At 38.7% G+C, this 18,060-nt stretch overlaps 1 protein-coding gene across 1 annotated transcript; it reads right to left on the reverse strand.

The window, feature by feature from the left end:
• Nucleotides 1-544: 544 nt before the first annotated feature.
• Nucleotides 545-13,055, reverse strand: LOC125230001 (mannose-1-phosphate guanyltransferase beta). The gene is made up of 6 exons (XM_048134911.1): nucleotides 12,661-13,055; nucleotides 11,820-12,062; nucleotides 9,782-9,911; nucleotides 8,477-8,638; nucleotides 3,090-3,254; nucleotides 545-2,328 (listed from the first exon to the last, which is right to left on the reverse strand). The coding sequence occupies exons 1-6, from the start codon at nucleotides 12,832-12,834 to the stop codon at nucleotides 2,093-2,095; spliced, it is 1,110 nt and encodes a 369-aa protein (XP_047990868.1). The 5' UTR covers nucleotides 12,835-13,055; the 3' UTR covers nucleotides 545-2,092.
• Between the last annotated feature and the right edge of the window lie 5,005 nt (nucleotides 13,056-18,060).

An 18,060-nucleotide genomic window follows, 5' to 3' on the forward strand; every position in this document is an offset into this window, starting at 1 on the left:
TAAAAAAGGTAATAGTGTAGTGTGAGTAAGATACATGTCACGCTTTAAGGTTGAATATATAACAAATATAATAAGGTCTGAAAGATAATCAACCTTATAGCAGAATGCATGCAGAATGGATTTACCCAGTTTTGAAGTTAAGCGACACATTGTCGTCTGGATGGGCCATATGCGGATATAGCCCAAGCTCAACCCAATCACATACTCATTAACATTTTGTTGTCCTCCGAATTTCCAGTAGGTATATTACTGCATTTATTGGACAAACTTTTCCACAAAGTAAGAGATATACCTCATATACCTATACTTGAGAAGGTCCAAGGACTTCGTTTCACAAGTATCAGATAGTAAAATAAAGGTCCAAAGTCAAAAAAAAAAAAACGGCCAAGAGCGTTCGTGTTTCAAAAACTACTGAACCTATCAAGTTCAAAATAATTTTCCTAGAAAGTCAAAAGTACTTTTGTCATAGATAGTAAAATAAAGGCAATGTCGGAAAAAAAAAACTATAAGGGTTCCTAGTTGACTACGGAACCCTAAAAACAAATACGTACTAACTTTTTCAGTTCAAATGATATATTTATTTACTTTTTATTATTTTACTTAGGAGTAATTACATCTAATTTTGGTGTAAAACGGCAGTTTATTGCCATTATTGTAGTTACAAGAAAAATCCTACAATTCAGGATTATTTATTCATAATTTCGTTTGTACTTTAGAAATAAGAGTTTTAATTGTAGACAAGATGTACTGTAAAAAACTGCTATTTGGCAGAGTTGATGTAGATGGGTCTTCAAGGCTCCATACATTATTATTAGGGGTAAGATTATTTGAAAACCTGTACATCTTTTCCACATTTAATAGCAATATGCAAGAACAACATACCAGCGCAAAAACTTACAACGGAATGTTACAAGTTTGTTAAAATAATATAAATTAAAATGTATGGAATTTAATCCTACTAGCATCCGAGTAGGGTAAAATGTAAGATCAAAATTAGATAACAGTTTCTTTTAAAAATGGTACTGCCATTGCTCTTATTTAAGAGATAATCGTACCTATACTTAAAAAGTTAAAATATCATTTATCAAAGACCATATCTCAATTTATTAGGGCAATCTAAAAAGCTAGCTATTCAGTTTATCATTACATTGGAACAAAACGTAATTATAGTAAAAACAAAACAAAAAATATGATATTTATACTATAAAAATACAAATTAAATTACTATTGTAAATATATGACAATGCATCTTTTTAAGAAACAAGTTCTAGGTACAAATTATTAAAACTACAATAAAGCTAAAAATAATATAATTATAATTCTCTCTCGCAGTCAACTTTCTTACTGTGAAAGTTATATAATATCTAATGAAAAAATAAAAATAGTATTGTCTTTAAATAATTGTAAAAGCATATTATACAAATATCGATTCACATTTTGAGACTAAATTAGTATCTCTCTTATGATTCTTATGAACTTATGTAAGAACTGCGAAAAAAAATGTATGTATTGTATTTGGACCTCTATATGCACTAATATGCAACAACAGTAAGTACCTACTAGTGAAATCAAATAACCGTGTAAACCCTGACCAGAAATATATGACTACGCGCCATCTTGCGGAATTTCATGAGAACTATTTTCTTCATACTAACTGAACTGTCACCCCAATACCCCATACATCAGAATAACAGCGCCCTCCTGACAATAATCATACATTTCTGGTTAGGCTTTAAGAGCTTTTAAGGCAAGTTTCACGCAATTGAGACGATTTCTCACTTGTCACCATGGAAGTTATTAGTTACAAAGACGTTATAATATGCCAACGAGTGGCAAGAGAAAGTTAATTCACCGAACGTCTTCGTGAAGTATGACGCTGATTTCATGCGAATTCAGAAGCCAACAAAAAAAAACTTAAAACTTCGCAGCTCTTACAGTCGGTACAAACGGACTATAATCTGCAGGCAATTTACATGGAAACCGTACATTTCATTTCATTTATTAAATTCACAAGCAATATAAATCGCATTTGAAATTATTACACTTCCCAAACAAATTGCATCCCGTCTGTACCGGCCTTTACAAACGCTCGTTACATTATAATCTGTGGTTCGGGCACAGACAACGCGATGCTTTTATGTGGCAACACTTGCCCGCCGTTGACGTAAAGCTCGTCCTTCACGATGACGTCTTCGCCGAGTACGGTGCAGTTCTCCATGCGGACCCAGCGGCCCACGACGGAGCGCCAGCCGATGATGCAGCTGTCGAGCCACGCGTGCTGTCTGACGCAGGCGCTGCGGAGGATTGTGCTGCGCTTTATGCATGCACCTGGAAACAAAATGGTTCTTTTAGGTATCAATTGTCAATAGGTACTCGGAACGTTGGGCACACGCCAATATGACTAATACGAAAGACCGATGGTGTCGTTGAGATTGCCGAAAGGCCTATGCTTGCTGTCGGGTTGATCAGCCTACCACATCACAAACAACTTGTTAAGAATTTTACTACTATTAAAAAAGGTACACTATTTGAGAAACCCCTATGATAAAATGATTAAACACTTCCTGCCTGATCCTCATTAACGTCTCTAGGCTCGATGATGGCATTGAGCCCGATTCGTCTCCAGGCTCGATGATGGCATTGAGCCCGATTCGGCAGCATTGAGCCTTTTTGCTGACAAAAAACATGGTCGGTTTTTTATTTTCTTTTATTGTTTGTTTCGAATTGTTTGATGTGTTTGCAAATAAAAAAAATATTTTTCTTTCTTTCATTTGCCGACGGTAGCCGAGCAGTCGGGTCGATCGACCCACCATTCCGGAAATAATTGGTTAATATAGCCTCCTGAGTCCCCGCGTACTTGTACAAGTACAAATTAAATTCGAGTTTTGAACTCTTAAATCAATAAAAGAAAGTTCCAAATTCAAAATCGGAAAAATTGGCCCGGGACTCAGGAGGATAGTATACGAATCCTGATCACCGTCAATGACGATTCCAGGTCCAATTCTACAGCGCTCACCAACGGTCGCCGTTGGGTCCATCGACCCACTAGCCCACCAATCCACCAATATTAGGTTAAGATTAAGACTCACCATCTTCAATGACAACTCCAGGCCCGATAGTCACGTTGGGTCCAATCCGGCAGCCCTTGCCGATAGTCGCCGTCGGGTCGATCAGCACGTTACCCACCACACCCGGACCGTCGTACAACTTGTTTGATTCCTTTTGACGCAAGCTGTTTAGGTAAAGGCACATTCCTGGAAAAAATATAAGTATACTGAGACATATCCAACATGACAGTGAAAAAACCGGCCAAGAGCGTGTCGGACCACGCTCAGTGTAGGGTTCCGTAGTTTTCTCAAAAACTACTGAACCTATCAAGTTCAAAACAATTTTCCTAGAAAGTCTTTATAAAGTTCTACTTTTGTGATTTTTTTCATTTTTAGGGTTCCGTAGTCAACTAGGAACCCTTATAGTTTCGCCATGTCTGTCTGTCCGTCCGTCCGTCCGCGGATAATCTCAGTAACCGTTAGCACTAGAAAGCTGAAATTTGGTACCAATATGTGTATCAATCACGCCAACAAAGTGCAATAATGTAAAGTGGGAGCTGATATTTTTTTCATTCCAACCCCAACGTGTGATATATTGTTGGATAGGTATTTAAAAATGAATAAGGGTTTACTAAGATCGTTTTTTGATAATATTAATATTTTCGGAAATAATCGCTCCTAAAGGAAAAAAAAGTGCGTCCCCCCCTCTAACTTTTGAACCATATGTTTAAAAAATAAAAGACTTTCTAGGAAAATTGTTTTGAACTTGATAGGTTCAGTAGTTTTTGAGAAAAATACGGAAAACTACGGAAATTACGGAATCCTACACTGAGCGTGGCCCGACACGCTCTTGGCCGGTTTTTTTTTTAAACATATGGTTCAAAAGTTAGAGGGGGGGAGGACACTTTTTTTTCCTTTAGGAGCGATTATTTCCAAAAATATTAATATTATCAAAAAACGATTTTAGTAAGTATTCATTTTTAAATACCTATCCAACAATATATCACACGTTGGGGTTGTAATGAAAAAAAAAATCTGTCCCCACTTTATATGTAGGGGGGGTACCCTAACAAAACATTTTTTTTTCACTTTTTAACTTTCACTATAAGTACCTATTGTACCTAGTGACACAATTGACTGATCATTTGAAACCTTATAGCGATACGATAAGGTGTACTTTTGGCCGGTAAAAAATGCTGCGTTCAAAACAGCACGCAAAAAACGGTAAACAATGACTACTTAAGTATCTACCATATTTTAACTACGTTGATGAATTGATAACAAAACAAAAGTACTTTCAGTTACTGCATATAACATTCGACGTTGTGTTAACATTATCACCAAAGTACCTAATCATTAATTATTTTATTTTAACATAACTATTATCAATGTTTTTTCTTGACATTCTTACACAGATTGACTGAGGCCCACGGTAAGCTCAAGAAGGCTTGTGGGTACTCAGACAATGATATATAGATTAGATTAGATTAGATATATTTATTTCACAACATGATTACAGTACAAATTACATTTATGTCAATTTATAAGAATCTATATTGTGATCGTCAAAAAAGTAAAAGAAAATGGTATCAATATAATTAAAATAAGTTAAATTTGCAGAATATGAAATGATCACCAAAAAAAGGATTGTCAAGTAATATGAATAAAAATAAACACAACAATGTCAGAATAACAATAGGATAGTGAGAATAATAAATTATACAGTTATAATTACTTATATACATAGAAAACATCCATGACTCAGAAACAAATATCTGTGCTCATCACACAAACAAATGCCCTTACCGGGATTCGAACCCGGGACCGCGGCGCAGCAGGCAGGGTCACTAACCGACTGCGCCAGACCGGTCGTCAAATGTTTGAAGAACTTTATCCTCACAATATAAATCAATTCAGTTTCTATGGAGAAATTTATCTTTATGATATTTATTAATATCCGTAGATACATTGACAATAGATATGACCAGATAATATACCGGATCTCTTTCATATGCGTCAGTAGGGAAATTCCTTACCTACATCAGCACGGGAAGCATGGTCGCGCGATAGACGATAAAATAGCAGGCCGTCCCTATCGCACTATTTGTAAGTGCGATAGGGACGGCCTGATATTTTATCGTCTATCGCGCGACCATGCTTCCCGTGCAGCTTTATTCTAAGAACCCAGCTGTCTATTTGTTCTCATCATTTATAAATCAGGAGGTTGAAATTTGAAACAGATAAGAAAAATACATTTTCACCACACCAACTGTTAAAGGCTTACTTTGCTATTCGAAAACAGATAGCAAAATTGCATTTTATCCACAAGGGTGCAAAGTAATTTCATACAAATTTTAACTTGATGATGATGTCTTAAGCTGACTGGTAGAATTTACCTATAAATAGTATAAATGATGATTTTTTAATCATAAATATTGGATAAATTAATGGATTGGATTTTGTTTAATGTTTTATAGATAGTCAGTAATTTTGTTCGTGTCGGTGTGGTGAAAAAATGTGTGTTTCACTCGGTGGCAAAGTTTGTTTAACCTTCGTGCCTTGACACCCACGCAACGCTCAAGATTCCACTTTTTGAACCACTCGCTACGCTCGCGGTTCAATGTTGGAATCTTTCGCTTGCTCGGGTATCAATATTGGCACGTGCAGTTAAACAACAACTTTGTCCCCTTGTAAAACAAATAACTATTAAAGCCGGGTCCACACAGATACCTATTGATAGTAGTAGAAATTAAAAACTGACAACATTGTAATGTCAACCAATCTCTTTCAAACCAATTTGTGCGAGAAAACGGGATGACACCATGATCACAGTATAATAAAGAGTACTATCGTACAGTATGGCCACTCCTGTTCCCCGCTGAAAGTGCCGCCCACCCCCTCTCGGTTACCTCACAGTTACCGCCTGTCAAAAAGACGAACAGTCGACCTGTCATATTTCACTCATACAAGCATAGCATAGTTCACCTACAGTGTCTGCTAGGAATGCGCCTCTTTCAATATATTTGATCGCCAGTGTCCGAGGTGTGCCATGATGTTGTCATGTTGCTACTTTTCAATTCCTGTTCTTTTTTGCCAGGCACTGTAAGAGTACCCTTTCATAAAATTTTCTCTCTGAAAGAGCCTTCCTAGTGGTAAATAACCTAACCACAAAATTAAAATTAAAAAAAAAACCCCGACCGCGATATAGCCTGTCAACCAAATTTTGGCAGTAGCAATGTACATCAAACTAAAGTATGGTATCCCTATGAAACGAACAAAAACCAGCAATGTACGTCGAACAGCCACAGAGATTTTTTTTCAAGGGGCTCGTTGGGCCTGCAGCATTGGATTGCCTCTCTAATAAAAAAAGCATATGAAACGCGTATACTCATCCTTTACTTCCTTACGATTTAGATAATTTATTAAAAAGGGACGGATATATGCTAGTTACTTCTCTTTTTGGTAGGTTGGAGGTTTCCACAGATAAGATACAAATGACACGCGAATTTCCACCAATTTTCAAAACTAGTGTTGCTAGCCCGCGATTTTTCAAATTTGCCGCCTTTTTTTAGTGACAAGATTTGGTTGACGGTCTATAGTACACCGATTTTCATGAAACATGGCTAAGAACACTCCCGACTAACTCAGCTTTCAGACAAAAAAAACTAAATCTAAATCGGTTCATACGTTCTGGAGCTACGATGCCACAGACAGACACACACACAGACAGACAGACAAACAGACAGACAGACACGTCAAACTTATAACACCCCGTCGTTTTTGCGTCGGGGGTTAATTAAAATGAATGGAATTGTTACGCGATTAGATCAATGTGGATGGGTTCTTCAAGAAGCAGGTATTTAGGGTTCTCAAAGGTCGGCAACTAGGGATTGCAATCCGGTCCGGCGGATCCGGTAGTCCGGCCGGATCCGGTGCTTTTTTCATGTCACCGGATCCGGTGAAATTCGCCGGATCCGGTAATGTAACACTATATGTTAAAATAGTGCAAAAAAAAATATTTTACAGCAACATTTGAACGTCGCTCAACAGGTGATTGCAATCCGGTCTGATTTCCAATCAAAAAATATTTTAGTACGTATGTTCTTTGCATTAGAAGGCCGTTTGGAAGTCAAATAATGTGCTCAAGCAACTCGTTACTCTTTCCGTTTTGGAATCCGTAGTTAAATCTGTGGGATTGTTTGTTGGGATGCATAATGTGGCGATCCTTCGCGTTTTCTGGCCAGACACTATCCGAAATCAAGACCTATGGAGTATATAGCAGCTAACCGCAACACAAAAAGGAACATGGATGGCACACTATTCAAAGAGGGGAACGAAATAACGCAACCATTGCTTTCGGCTGAAAATCGCAAAATGCAAGTCGTGGCTCCGAGCGCTCTGGAAACTCATGGAAACGGTCCGTTGAGGATGGACTACGAGCGACCGGGTCGAGCTGGAGCGAGACCACGGGGTAGCTGGAGATAGGAAAGCGTGGCGCGAGCTCGTGAAGGCCCTTTGCACCTCTGTGGTGACGTAGGACTTCAAGATCAACAACATGTTTTCAGCATAATATGAGAAGTATGAGAGCATATTGCTACGAGAATAATAAAATTCAAAGCTTAAAAATGAACATTTTTAAAAGGTAACCAGTAAGATTGTTGATTCAGCAATAGCAAATAATACTTACTAAGGTCAATTACTCTTGCTGGCTTTAATTTAGTTACTGTAGTTTTTCTTAACCGATACTGGATATTTTTATACAGAAAAGGTTAACGCTGACTTTTAATAGTTATGCTTACTTAATATGATTGTGATACTTTGTTTTGTTCTTCTTTTCATGTGAGTGAAGTTAACTGTAAAATAACACAATACAGGTTTTTTTTTAAATACTGATCTCATAACGCATGTATGTTTGTAGGTATGTTATAATGTCCGCTCTTTATCGTATCTTAAAAGCTCTATAGGTACCTATTACTGTAAAACGTTACACTAATAATAATTTTGTTATCCTATCAAAGTTTCAAAAGAACGAAATAATTTGATTTGCGACTGATTATTATAGTAAAATTTACTTGTTAACTGGTACGAGTAAACAAGTTGATTTCTAAGCCTTTAAACTGTTGGTTTATTAATCGTGATGCAAAATACCATCATCATACTTGTCATATTATGGTGAAAACATGCAAAAAAGACACTATTTGGGTACTCTTAGTCCTCAAGGCCAATCCGGCCGGATCCGCCGGATTGTGGTCGAAATCCGGCCGGATCCGGCCGGATTGGGAATCAGACCGGATTGAAATCCCTATCGGCAACGCATAAGTGGCTCCCCTGATGTTGCTTATGTCCTTGGGCGGCGATGACTGCTTACCATCAGGCGGCTCGTCTGCTCGTTTGCTGCCTAATACTTCATTAAAAAAAAAAGTTCTTACCAGTAAGGAAGTCTTTCGGCTGGCCCACGTCCATCCAGAAGCCCTGCAGCTCCATGGCTAGCAGCTGCCCATCCTTCGCCATGAACGGGAACACCTCCTTTTCTATCGACATGGGCCGCAGCTCTATTCTGCTCAGGACTGATGGGTTTAGAATGTACATGCCTGGAAAATATAAAGATATTTAATTATGATGATGATGATGATGCCCTAAGCCCCAAGGATGTATTTGCATTCTCTTACATCTTAAGAATACCTTTAAAAAAAATACAGTGTGGTGTGTTTAGAACCCCTCGGGCCAACTGTATGGCAAAGCCGCGGTGTCTTTTTCCATACAGTTGGTCCGACGCTACGCTCGCGAGACGCTAGATGTGGGGAGGGAGGGGTTCTAACACACAGCACTGTATTTTTTTGAATGTAATAGAATGCAATACATAGTGATCTTACAAGTAGTAAAACATCATCCGAGACTCAGAGTAATTTAATTTTTCTCAAACATGGTATGAAATATTGATGTTATGTGCCTTATAATTGGCAGCGAAGTATGACGTTGCAGGTGCGGCTAGGACGATTGATAGATAATGGAATTTCATACAAACCTTGCAGGCCAAGGCCGGCAAAGTCCTCTTTTTTAATTTTTAACACTTTCGCTGCCAAGAACCCGACTGTCGGGTACACCGCTCGTAGAAGCGTAGCCGATTACATGGGTTTCCCCGTATGTAGCGAAAATGTCGTAGCGCCGCGTAGAGCCCGGTTTCGAAAGTGTTAAAAAAAAACTATAAGGGGCTTTATAAACGTGCCGACTGCAACTGGTACGGGCCCTAGACAATATTTGATTTTGGGTGCGTTTTCATACAAAAAAAAATTTTTTCGTTTTTTTTTGAATTTTTTTTTAACTTTTTGTTTTTTTATAAGCGTATACGGGACATCAAAGGGGAACGAAAATTCGATTATTTTTGCGCTACGACGCACCGTTTAGGAGATACAGCCATCCAAAGTTACTATTTTCAGTAGACTTTATTTATTTCATACCATGTTTGAGAAAAGCACTATACATACCTCTGTAGTAATGTACTATTACACAAGATTTTATGAACCCAATCTGTAGCTTAGTATAAATTTAAAAGTGCAAAAGCACTGCTTTGGTATTAGAGACATAAACTTACAGCCTCTGGATTACTATTCACTGGTCCCGAGATCAAGTTCAACTACAGCAGTAATTTTTCTACTTAAATATTGTTTTATAACTACTAACTAGTAAAACGATTACTAACAAAACAAAAAGAGTTTGTACATAAATATACTCACCAGCATTAATTTTATTGGAAATAAACTCCTGTGGTTTCTCCACGAAGCTCTCAATCTGTCCATCCTCTTTATATACAACAACTCCGTATTTAGATGGCTCCTCTACCTTTGTAACTACTATTGTTCCCTCCTGAAATACACAAATATTCTTAGATTAGACACTGCAGTAATAATTAACAATTCACACTAAATACTAAGAATAGATATCCTTCCTAGCCAACATCACAATAGCTTATGCTTCGTTAGCGTCATAGAGGAATAAGTCCGGTCGCCGTCACTGCGGCCCCGAAACCCGGCCCCGCTCAAACGGTATCACCGTGGCTAGGGGTCGCGGGGTTGGATAACGGCCGGTAGCGGTAGGGCTAGCAATCACCGGATCGCCAAGCCGTCCACAAAATGACGGCGTCAGACCGCCCCACATGGATGGGGCGCGCCCCGACACAGCCCCCACAGCGCCCAGCGCGGAAGGGGCCACTCACACCCCAGCAGGGGTGTTGAACGAGAACTCACACACAGGAATAAGTAAGTTGTAACTCCATACATCAGTAAATGCGAGTTATTTGTGGTGACATCTAGCGTCAATCACACGTCAATCACGCATCAAATAGCGTAAACTATAAGTACCACTACTCGACACTAGGTGTCAACAGTGTCTTGTCTGCCAAAAATATTAGTTTATAACTTATATTACAAGCAGAAGGAATTGAAAACAGAATACTGATCAATACTATTATAATATTAGCTAAAAATTACTGAGCATTGACTTTTCGTTCGTCGCGACGTCTATTGACAAGTAGCAGTACTGATAATTTATGCTATTCGACGCGTGATTGACGCTAGATGTCAGTACATATAGCTCTTTCCTTACTGTTTCCTCTATGGTTAGCGTATAATGGCCAGCATACTATTTTGTAGAAAAAATATTGTGCTGTAAAATGGGCTCCTGGTCCCAAGACATGGTCACACAAGTAAAAAAAAAAATATTTCTTACGTACAAAACACATACACGTACAATAAATACAATAAATGCTTATTTTGACATGGTTGTAGAGTGGCCTAGGGTTCCAATTGGTTGACTGTACACAATTCCACATTGCAACATAGGACCTATTGTCCTATCTTTTCACTTTCGTGGACAATTGAGGTAACAGGCTATTCACAAATCTTCACAATTAGCAAACAACTACAAACTGAACTATTCATTATAGAGAACTAGCTTTTGCCCGCAACTTCACTCACGTTACAAAGAGACAAAAAGTAGCCTATGTCACTCTCCATCCCTTCAACTATCTCCACTAAAAAAATCACGTCAATTTGTCGCTCCTTTTTGCCGTGACAGACAAACAAACAGACACACACACTTTCCCATTTATTACATTAGTATGGATTAAAGCCTGTGAATATGGTGGTTAATCAATTAAAAAACTCCTAAGCTTCAAACTTAATATAAAAATCTGTATAAAAATTACTTAATATCTATAATGTTCCCTTCTCTGTACTATCTAGGTCATTATTATGGAGTATTGTTATCAGTAAAGTCATTTACTGCTATCCACTAGCAATACAAAACTATATTGCAAAGCAAATCTTGAAGATTATTATTATTGAGCTAATTAAGATTATCAACTTTGAACTGTAATCTCTTACAGCAAGGTTTTTTTCAGCCTGTTTTGTGTCTCACTGCTGGGCAAAGGCCTCCCATTTCTTCCTAGTCATTTACATTACCAGCATGCTCTCACCAAATTATTATTAAGTAGTAAATATAAACTTACAACCTTATTCATAAACACATCCTAAAGTTATCAAGCCAATAAAGTTTGTTTGTCCTTTTCTATCACACTAATATGTCGGAAAGAGATAAACTTTATCGGCTTGATAACTTTAGGGTATGTTTATGAATAAGGGAATTATTATATAGGAGGTTTCATTTGTACTGCATGTTAGTCTGTGTTATTTTGTCAGCATCAGAATCCTTACTAAAAAATAAAATATTTTTTACATATTCTTTAAATGAAAATTAAAATATGAGTCATAGTACCTTTCCATGTGATTTATGAAATTTGTAAAGTTCTTTGAAAGGAAAATCACATATGATGTCCGAATTTAGAACAAAGAATGGCTCGGAGCTCTTGCTCAATAGGTTTTTCGCCAGGGCTATGGGCCCCGCTGTGCCCAGAGGTTCCACTTCATGGGAAAATGTTAGGGACACACCTAGTTTGGCCACTTTCTCTGTTAATTCCTTTTCCATATCCTCTGCTCTGTATGACACAGCTAATATGACCTGTAAAGTAGTAAATTATTTCAAATACAAATACTATGAATTTATAATTTGTTTAAGAGTTTATGGAGTACCTACATAGTAGAGTTTTACCTGCTCATTCACTGAAAAGATCGCTCCCAACTAGTACGATATCCGAAGTGTACTAGTTCGTTCTTTTAGGACATTTAGTACAGTAATACACCGAGAGGGCGAGAGATAAATTGTGCATATGGCGTACAGTAACGCTCGCTCGTACTAGCCGAGAGCTGATCGGCCGTTTTCGCGCGCTCTCCGTCCGAGTCAGTCGGTTCTAGTTAGGTTGCGGTCGGATCACACGGATCGCTTTGCTGTCATTGTCACTCCTCAGCTATTCTTTTCGCTCCCATTCTGTTGCGCGTGTGTGAGTGTACTAAATGTACTAGAGAGCAGAATCATTTGGGAGTAGTTCGGTCTAGTACAGTGCAGGGAATCGTGTCTTTTGTACTATTAGTACATGTACTACACAAGCCTACTACATAGGGGGTTTCATTTTTAAATTTTCTGAACGCAATTATTTGTCATTGTTTTGGTAAAACTTAAATAATTATATAATTGAATCAACGATTCATGAAGTCGTTACCTGTGTTACTCCAGCCTCCACCAAAGCTTCTATTTGATGTAATAGAATTGGTTTATTTGCAAACTCGACCAAAGGCTTTGGCCTACTTAAAGTCAAAGGTCTCAATCGAGTCCCGTAACCACCAACTAAGATCAAAGCCCTCATTTCGCCTAGTTTTTTGTCGGTGCCGCACATAATTGTATAAAACAGGAAAACTTATTTATATTTCACTGAACTATTAACCACTTTTACAATATATTGTGCTAATTACACAACAAGCAAATATGTATTACAAAAATATGTATAAAAACTCTTATTAATCTTTAATGTTATGAACTCCAATTCCACGATCCACGAAATTGTTTGCTATTGGATCGGATTCTTTATTTTTCTAGTTTGCATTTTGCAATACACTGACTAATTTACACGTCACACAAAAAGTCAACCTTACATGAATATTCAAGGAGTTTCGATAATACTCGCGGTTATCTCAATAACTTGAACATGACATGAAATAAAACAGAAATGCCTGTGTAAAATTTATTTTTGTTTGCAGTATTACCCTGCACAATTTTTTTCTACATCATATCTTTTGCATATTGCTTTTCAGTTAAAATATAAACTTGTTATTGGCCATATTTTTTTTAATCAATACCAGTGATATTAACTGAACGCTTCTATTACGTTATGGAGATTAGAGGTAAGGAGTGAAAGCTTTAAGTATCAGAAGTGCACATATAAAAGAAAAGATAGGTAGCGCTGCAATTGCAGGTACATAAGGGTTTGTCAATCTCTTAGCCTTCTCGGTAGTGACCCCGCCTACGGAGCAAGAGGTCCCGGGTTCAAATCCTGATGAGAGCTTATTTATTAATTTTTTTTTAATATCCAAAAATATTTTCTTTTGATACAATTTTTCGAAATTTCATTTGCAAGACTTACAACATTACCTAAGAATCCTAAGATGGGGCAAACAATGTAAAAGGGCTTAAATTGGCATATTTGTATAAATAAAACAATAACTAAACACAAGTAAAACACAAAAGTAACAAGTAAAATAAAAAAAGAAACAAAAAAAAGGGTCGCTGTCAGGATCGAACCAGAGAACATCTGCATACGAAGCCGGCGCACTACCACGGGACTACGTCTTGACTTCCAAGCACGTATATATAGAAAGTAGGGAATGCAGCTAGAACCGAAAACCGAGTATCGGTTTTTTTTCGGTGAAACTCGAAACCGATTCGAATTTCGGTTCATAACTGAGTTTTTGTTACCTTCAGGTAAATTGTTAAATAAAACAGATTTTTCGCTTATATTGTGTTTTTATGGACTTTGTAAACACAGTATATAAATAAAAATCTCATAGGACGATTTATTGACTGCTGGGACCAGTTTTTCTTAGGAATTGGTGAAGATTATTGCTTTGAAAAGTATAACTGAAGTTCAATCGACATGAACAATTTAAAAATGTAACGTAAGTGATGTTACATATTTCTTTATGTTAGACGCAGCATATTGCGATGTAAAATGGGATGAAAAGACTCTATTTTCAACTCTCTGAGAACGAATCTCATCTATAATTGAAATGATGAAAGTAATCGTTTTGGCATCTTTTGTGTCCTGGTGAGTTCTTTCATTTTTAACCGATTTCCAAATATCAATGGAGGAGTAAAATGAAATAAATATACTATAAAAAGAAAAAAAATTACCAAGGCCTCCAAGTGTCCAAAGCTGATTTTAAGAGATCAATGGAGGAGGTAATCAGTTCATCTGTATTTTTTTAAATATTTGTTATTTGATATCTCCCTCAACTCTGAACCGATTTTTTTTTATCGAATGTATATATAGGTTGGTCCTATTTTTATCAAGTGGTGTCCAGTTCTGATGATGGGATCCTGGAGAATTCAAGGAAACTCTTCAAATCTTAAAGGTAAACTGATTTTCGTTTGCTAAGAACGTTGGGGTTTTAAGCCACATTCTGGTCAAGCTAGTGTTGTGAATTTAAGCTTTGAGGCGTAAACTACAAAACTCGAGTCGTGACTTCTGAGTTTTAAAGTCTCGAATTTTAAAGCCTCGACCATATAAGCCTCAACCTTATAAGTTTGCGTTGCTGCTTACGAGCACAGAATCCTCGAGTCTTTAGTCCTCAAGCTTTAAAGACTCCTAAGCTTTGAAGGTTTAAGTCTATAAGGTTTGTAGCATTTAAGTCTTAAGAGCTTTTAATAAACTAGATCCTAAGGTCAACAGAAGTAAAAAAACAGGCCAAGTGCGAGTCGGACTCGCCCACTAAGAGCTCCGTACTTTTTAGTATCCTGAGATACATGAGATACAGCGTGGTGACGTGACCGGGCGGACGGATATCTGAGTCTTAGTAATAGACTTACGTTTTTACCCATTGTGTACGGAACCCTATAATCTACCAAACCGACACCGTCAAATTAAGGGTTAAATATAAATACTATCTGCCTATAAAGCTCGTTGTTTGAGCTCTTAAAGCTTGACACAGGCCTTCGAGGTTTAGGGGGCTTGAGCTCTCTATGAAGCCCGAGTCTTAAAGACTCACTCTTAAGAGCTCATAAAAAGCTTGAGTCGTTAAGGTTCTGAACCGTTTCTGAGCTAAAACCTTTAACGCTTGAGTCTTTAAAGCGTGAACCTTTAGGGTTTGCAAGTCTTTAAGGTTTAAAAGTCTTCAAGACTAGTCTTATAACAACACTAGGTCAAGCTCGTGTTTTGGTGGCGGGCTCCATGAAGAATCAAGGGAACTCTTCAAATCTAAACGGCACACCAATAGTGACTTTTGTATCTTTATCAGAAAAGGAATAACATTAAAAAGAATGTCATTTGATGAAGTGGAATCGCTGATGATGATCAGAAAGAAAGTTTTAAAGACGCATGACGCGTTGATTTGTTTTCTTCGTTATGTTTGTTAAGCATGTTGGGTTTTCAAGACGTAATTTTGTCAAGCTCGAGTTCTAATAATGGGATTCATGAGGAATCCAATAAAATAAATAAATAAATAAATCCAGGGAATTCCATAAACCTTAACGGTATACGTGTATTGTCTTTTGTATTTTTATCAAATAAAACAGTCGCTTTTGATGAAGTGGAAAAGATAAGCTCCTTCAAAACTTTTTTATATGATTGTTAAGCATGAACCCAGACCCGACACCGCATCCGCAAAACTTTACTTTTAGTTAATTTTACCTACAGTGTCTCCGCAAAAGAAAAAAAAGCACCGAAATTTCTTCTTTCATCCTACAATTGCGTGAAAATAGCATATTATGTTACAATTACAAATCTCTTAAACACCGTTCAGTTGCCTTTTATAAAATATTAGATATTTGGCGTATTAGGTGAATCTTGAACAACGTAAGTACCTACTACAAAAACAAAATGTTCGTTAAAGTTCAAAAAGCGCTGGTGGCCTTGTGGTAAGAGAGTGCGAACGCGAACCCCGGGCCCCGGTTCGTACCAATGAGTTCATATGTGCAAAATGTCATTTGATATTTACCAGTCGCTTCTCGATGAATTAAAACATCACGAGGAAACCGGAATAATTCCAATAGGATCCTTCCGGTTGGAAGGTGAGACGCCAAAGGCTTTCATAAAGCTAATAGTGCATGTGCCAAATCTTGGGATTAGTTGTCAAAGCGGACCCCAGGCTTCAGTGAATGCCGTGGCAAATACCGGGATAATGCAAGATAGATTAGAGATAGATTGATAGAAGTTCAAATAACAATTACCTACAAGTAATTTGAAAAAGTAAAGTGATCACTGTAATTTGAAATATTTGAACAAGTAAAGTAATCTACATTGGCTTTACGTCAGTTTCTAGGTGAGAATTTGCATCTTAACTAATGTATTTAGTATTTTTATTAAAAAATCCTTCAACGAAAAAACTCGAGTTTAACTCGATTGAAAACCGAGTTTCAAATCGGTGAAAACCGGACGGTTTTAACCGCAACTCGGTTTTTTCACTACTCGGTTGCATTCCCTAATAGAAAGTCTAAGGGCCCCCCCCCCCCGGGTCATGAACTCAACCGGATAAAAAGAGGTCTCGAACATTTAATTAATAATGATGCAAAATAAAAGACACTACTTTGTTACAAAACTATATTTAATCGTTTTCTTCTTAAAATTAGTTGATTGGCAATATCATTAGCGTCTATTATTACGGCAGCTATTTCCCTATGGATAGACATAAAGGCTAGCCCCGTGAGGCGCTCTTGTCCCGTCCTATTACGCAAAAATGTTTTTAACCTTTTGAATCAGCAGTTGCTGTTGATACTGGCAAAGTGGCCAGTATCAATAGCAACTTTCTGATCGAAGGAAAGAAATTTGGATCACACTGGTTGATGGCCCCAATAGCTGGTCTAGGTTTTTTTTCAGGCTCCAGGGTTGACCAATGACTCGGATCTAACGCGGACATCAAACGTTCCAAGAAAGGATAATATACGTTTCGCCGGTAGTATATCTCCGCAGTTTCCCCTGGAACATTATTGCGACGGGTTTGGCGACCAGTTGTACGAGGTGCCACTAGTTCCCCCCCACAGGTTGCTCACTTTGTCGTGGTGGAGGGGCTTAGTAACCGTAGCTTGGTCACCCATGGTGAAGCGAAGAGGCAACCAGGGCCGGCTTGTTGTTGGGCGAGCTGGCCCGAGGAGGATGCTCCAAGTGGGCTTCATAAGCCCGCTTGTGACGCATTGGTGGAGGACCGTCGAGGAAGAGGAGTGTCGGTATTGCGGTGAGCCGTTCTCCCTGTCCTCGGCGGCCGAGGTGGGATCGCAGGGGGAGAGGCGTGATGGTATAGCGGTGCGCCACTCTCCCTACCCCCTGCGACCTTGGCGGAGCCGCTCCGCTGTAGCGGCTTTGGTGGGGCCGCAAGGGAAGAGGAGTGCCGGTATTACGGTGCGCCGTTCTCCCTATCCCTTGCGGCCGACTTGGTTAGCGGTGGAACCAAAGACCATTTCCACCGCTGGGCGCCGGAACATTCTGGCGCCCATGGCCTCTTTGTGGCGGACTCGAGGGGGTCCGTCACTGTACTTGTAAGCGGCCGAGGAGGAAGGTGCGCCCTGTCATCTGGCGCACTCACTGTGGAGGGCCTTTGGGCATCCGCGGAGAAGCCGCACGTGTGCGGCTGCCGCCGGTGGGGTTGCCGATGTAAGCGCAAGTGTACCGGTAACCTCGCCAACAAGGCGGCGAGGTGGCATGTGGGGGGTTTTTAGTGGGTATACCGTGGCCTCATTAGCCAATACGGGAGTCCCACATAACCGCTCGGGTCCCCCTCGCACCCGAGTGGTATGCGGAACGCATTTTCCCCCCCTAAACAAAAAAAAAAAAGGTGCCACTAGTTCACCGCCAGGGCATACATTTTCGGCGCCCTTGGGAAGAAGATTCACTAACTAGGAAAATAAATCGCGAGCG

The sequence above is a fragment of the Leguminivora glycinivorella genome, chromosome 1 (genome assembly GCF_023078275.1).
Source record: "Leguminivora glycinivorella isolate SPB_JAAS2020 chromosome 1, LegGlyc_1.1, whole genome shotgun sequence".
NCBI classification, from domain to species: Eukaryota; Metazoa; Arthropoda; class Insecta; order Lepidoptera; family Tortricidae; genus Leguminivora; species Leguminivora glycinivorella.

Excerpts from the sequence above, each read along its gene's own strand:
- LOC125230001 (XM_048134911.1), bottom strand. The coding sequence starts at position 12,834 with ATGTGCGGCACCGACAAAAAACTAGGCGAAATGAGGGCTTTGATCTTA. Across the intron at positions 3,255-8,476 it reads GCCGAAAGACTTCCTTACTG|GAATGTGCCTTTACCTAAAC; the intron begins GTAAGAACTTTT and ends TATTTTTTCCAG. Across the intron at positions 2,329-3,089 it reads TGGAGTTGTCATTGAAGATG|GTGCATGCATAAAGCGCAGC; the intron begins GTGAGTCTTAAT and ends TTTTGTTTCCAG.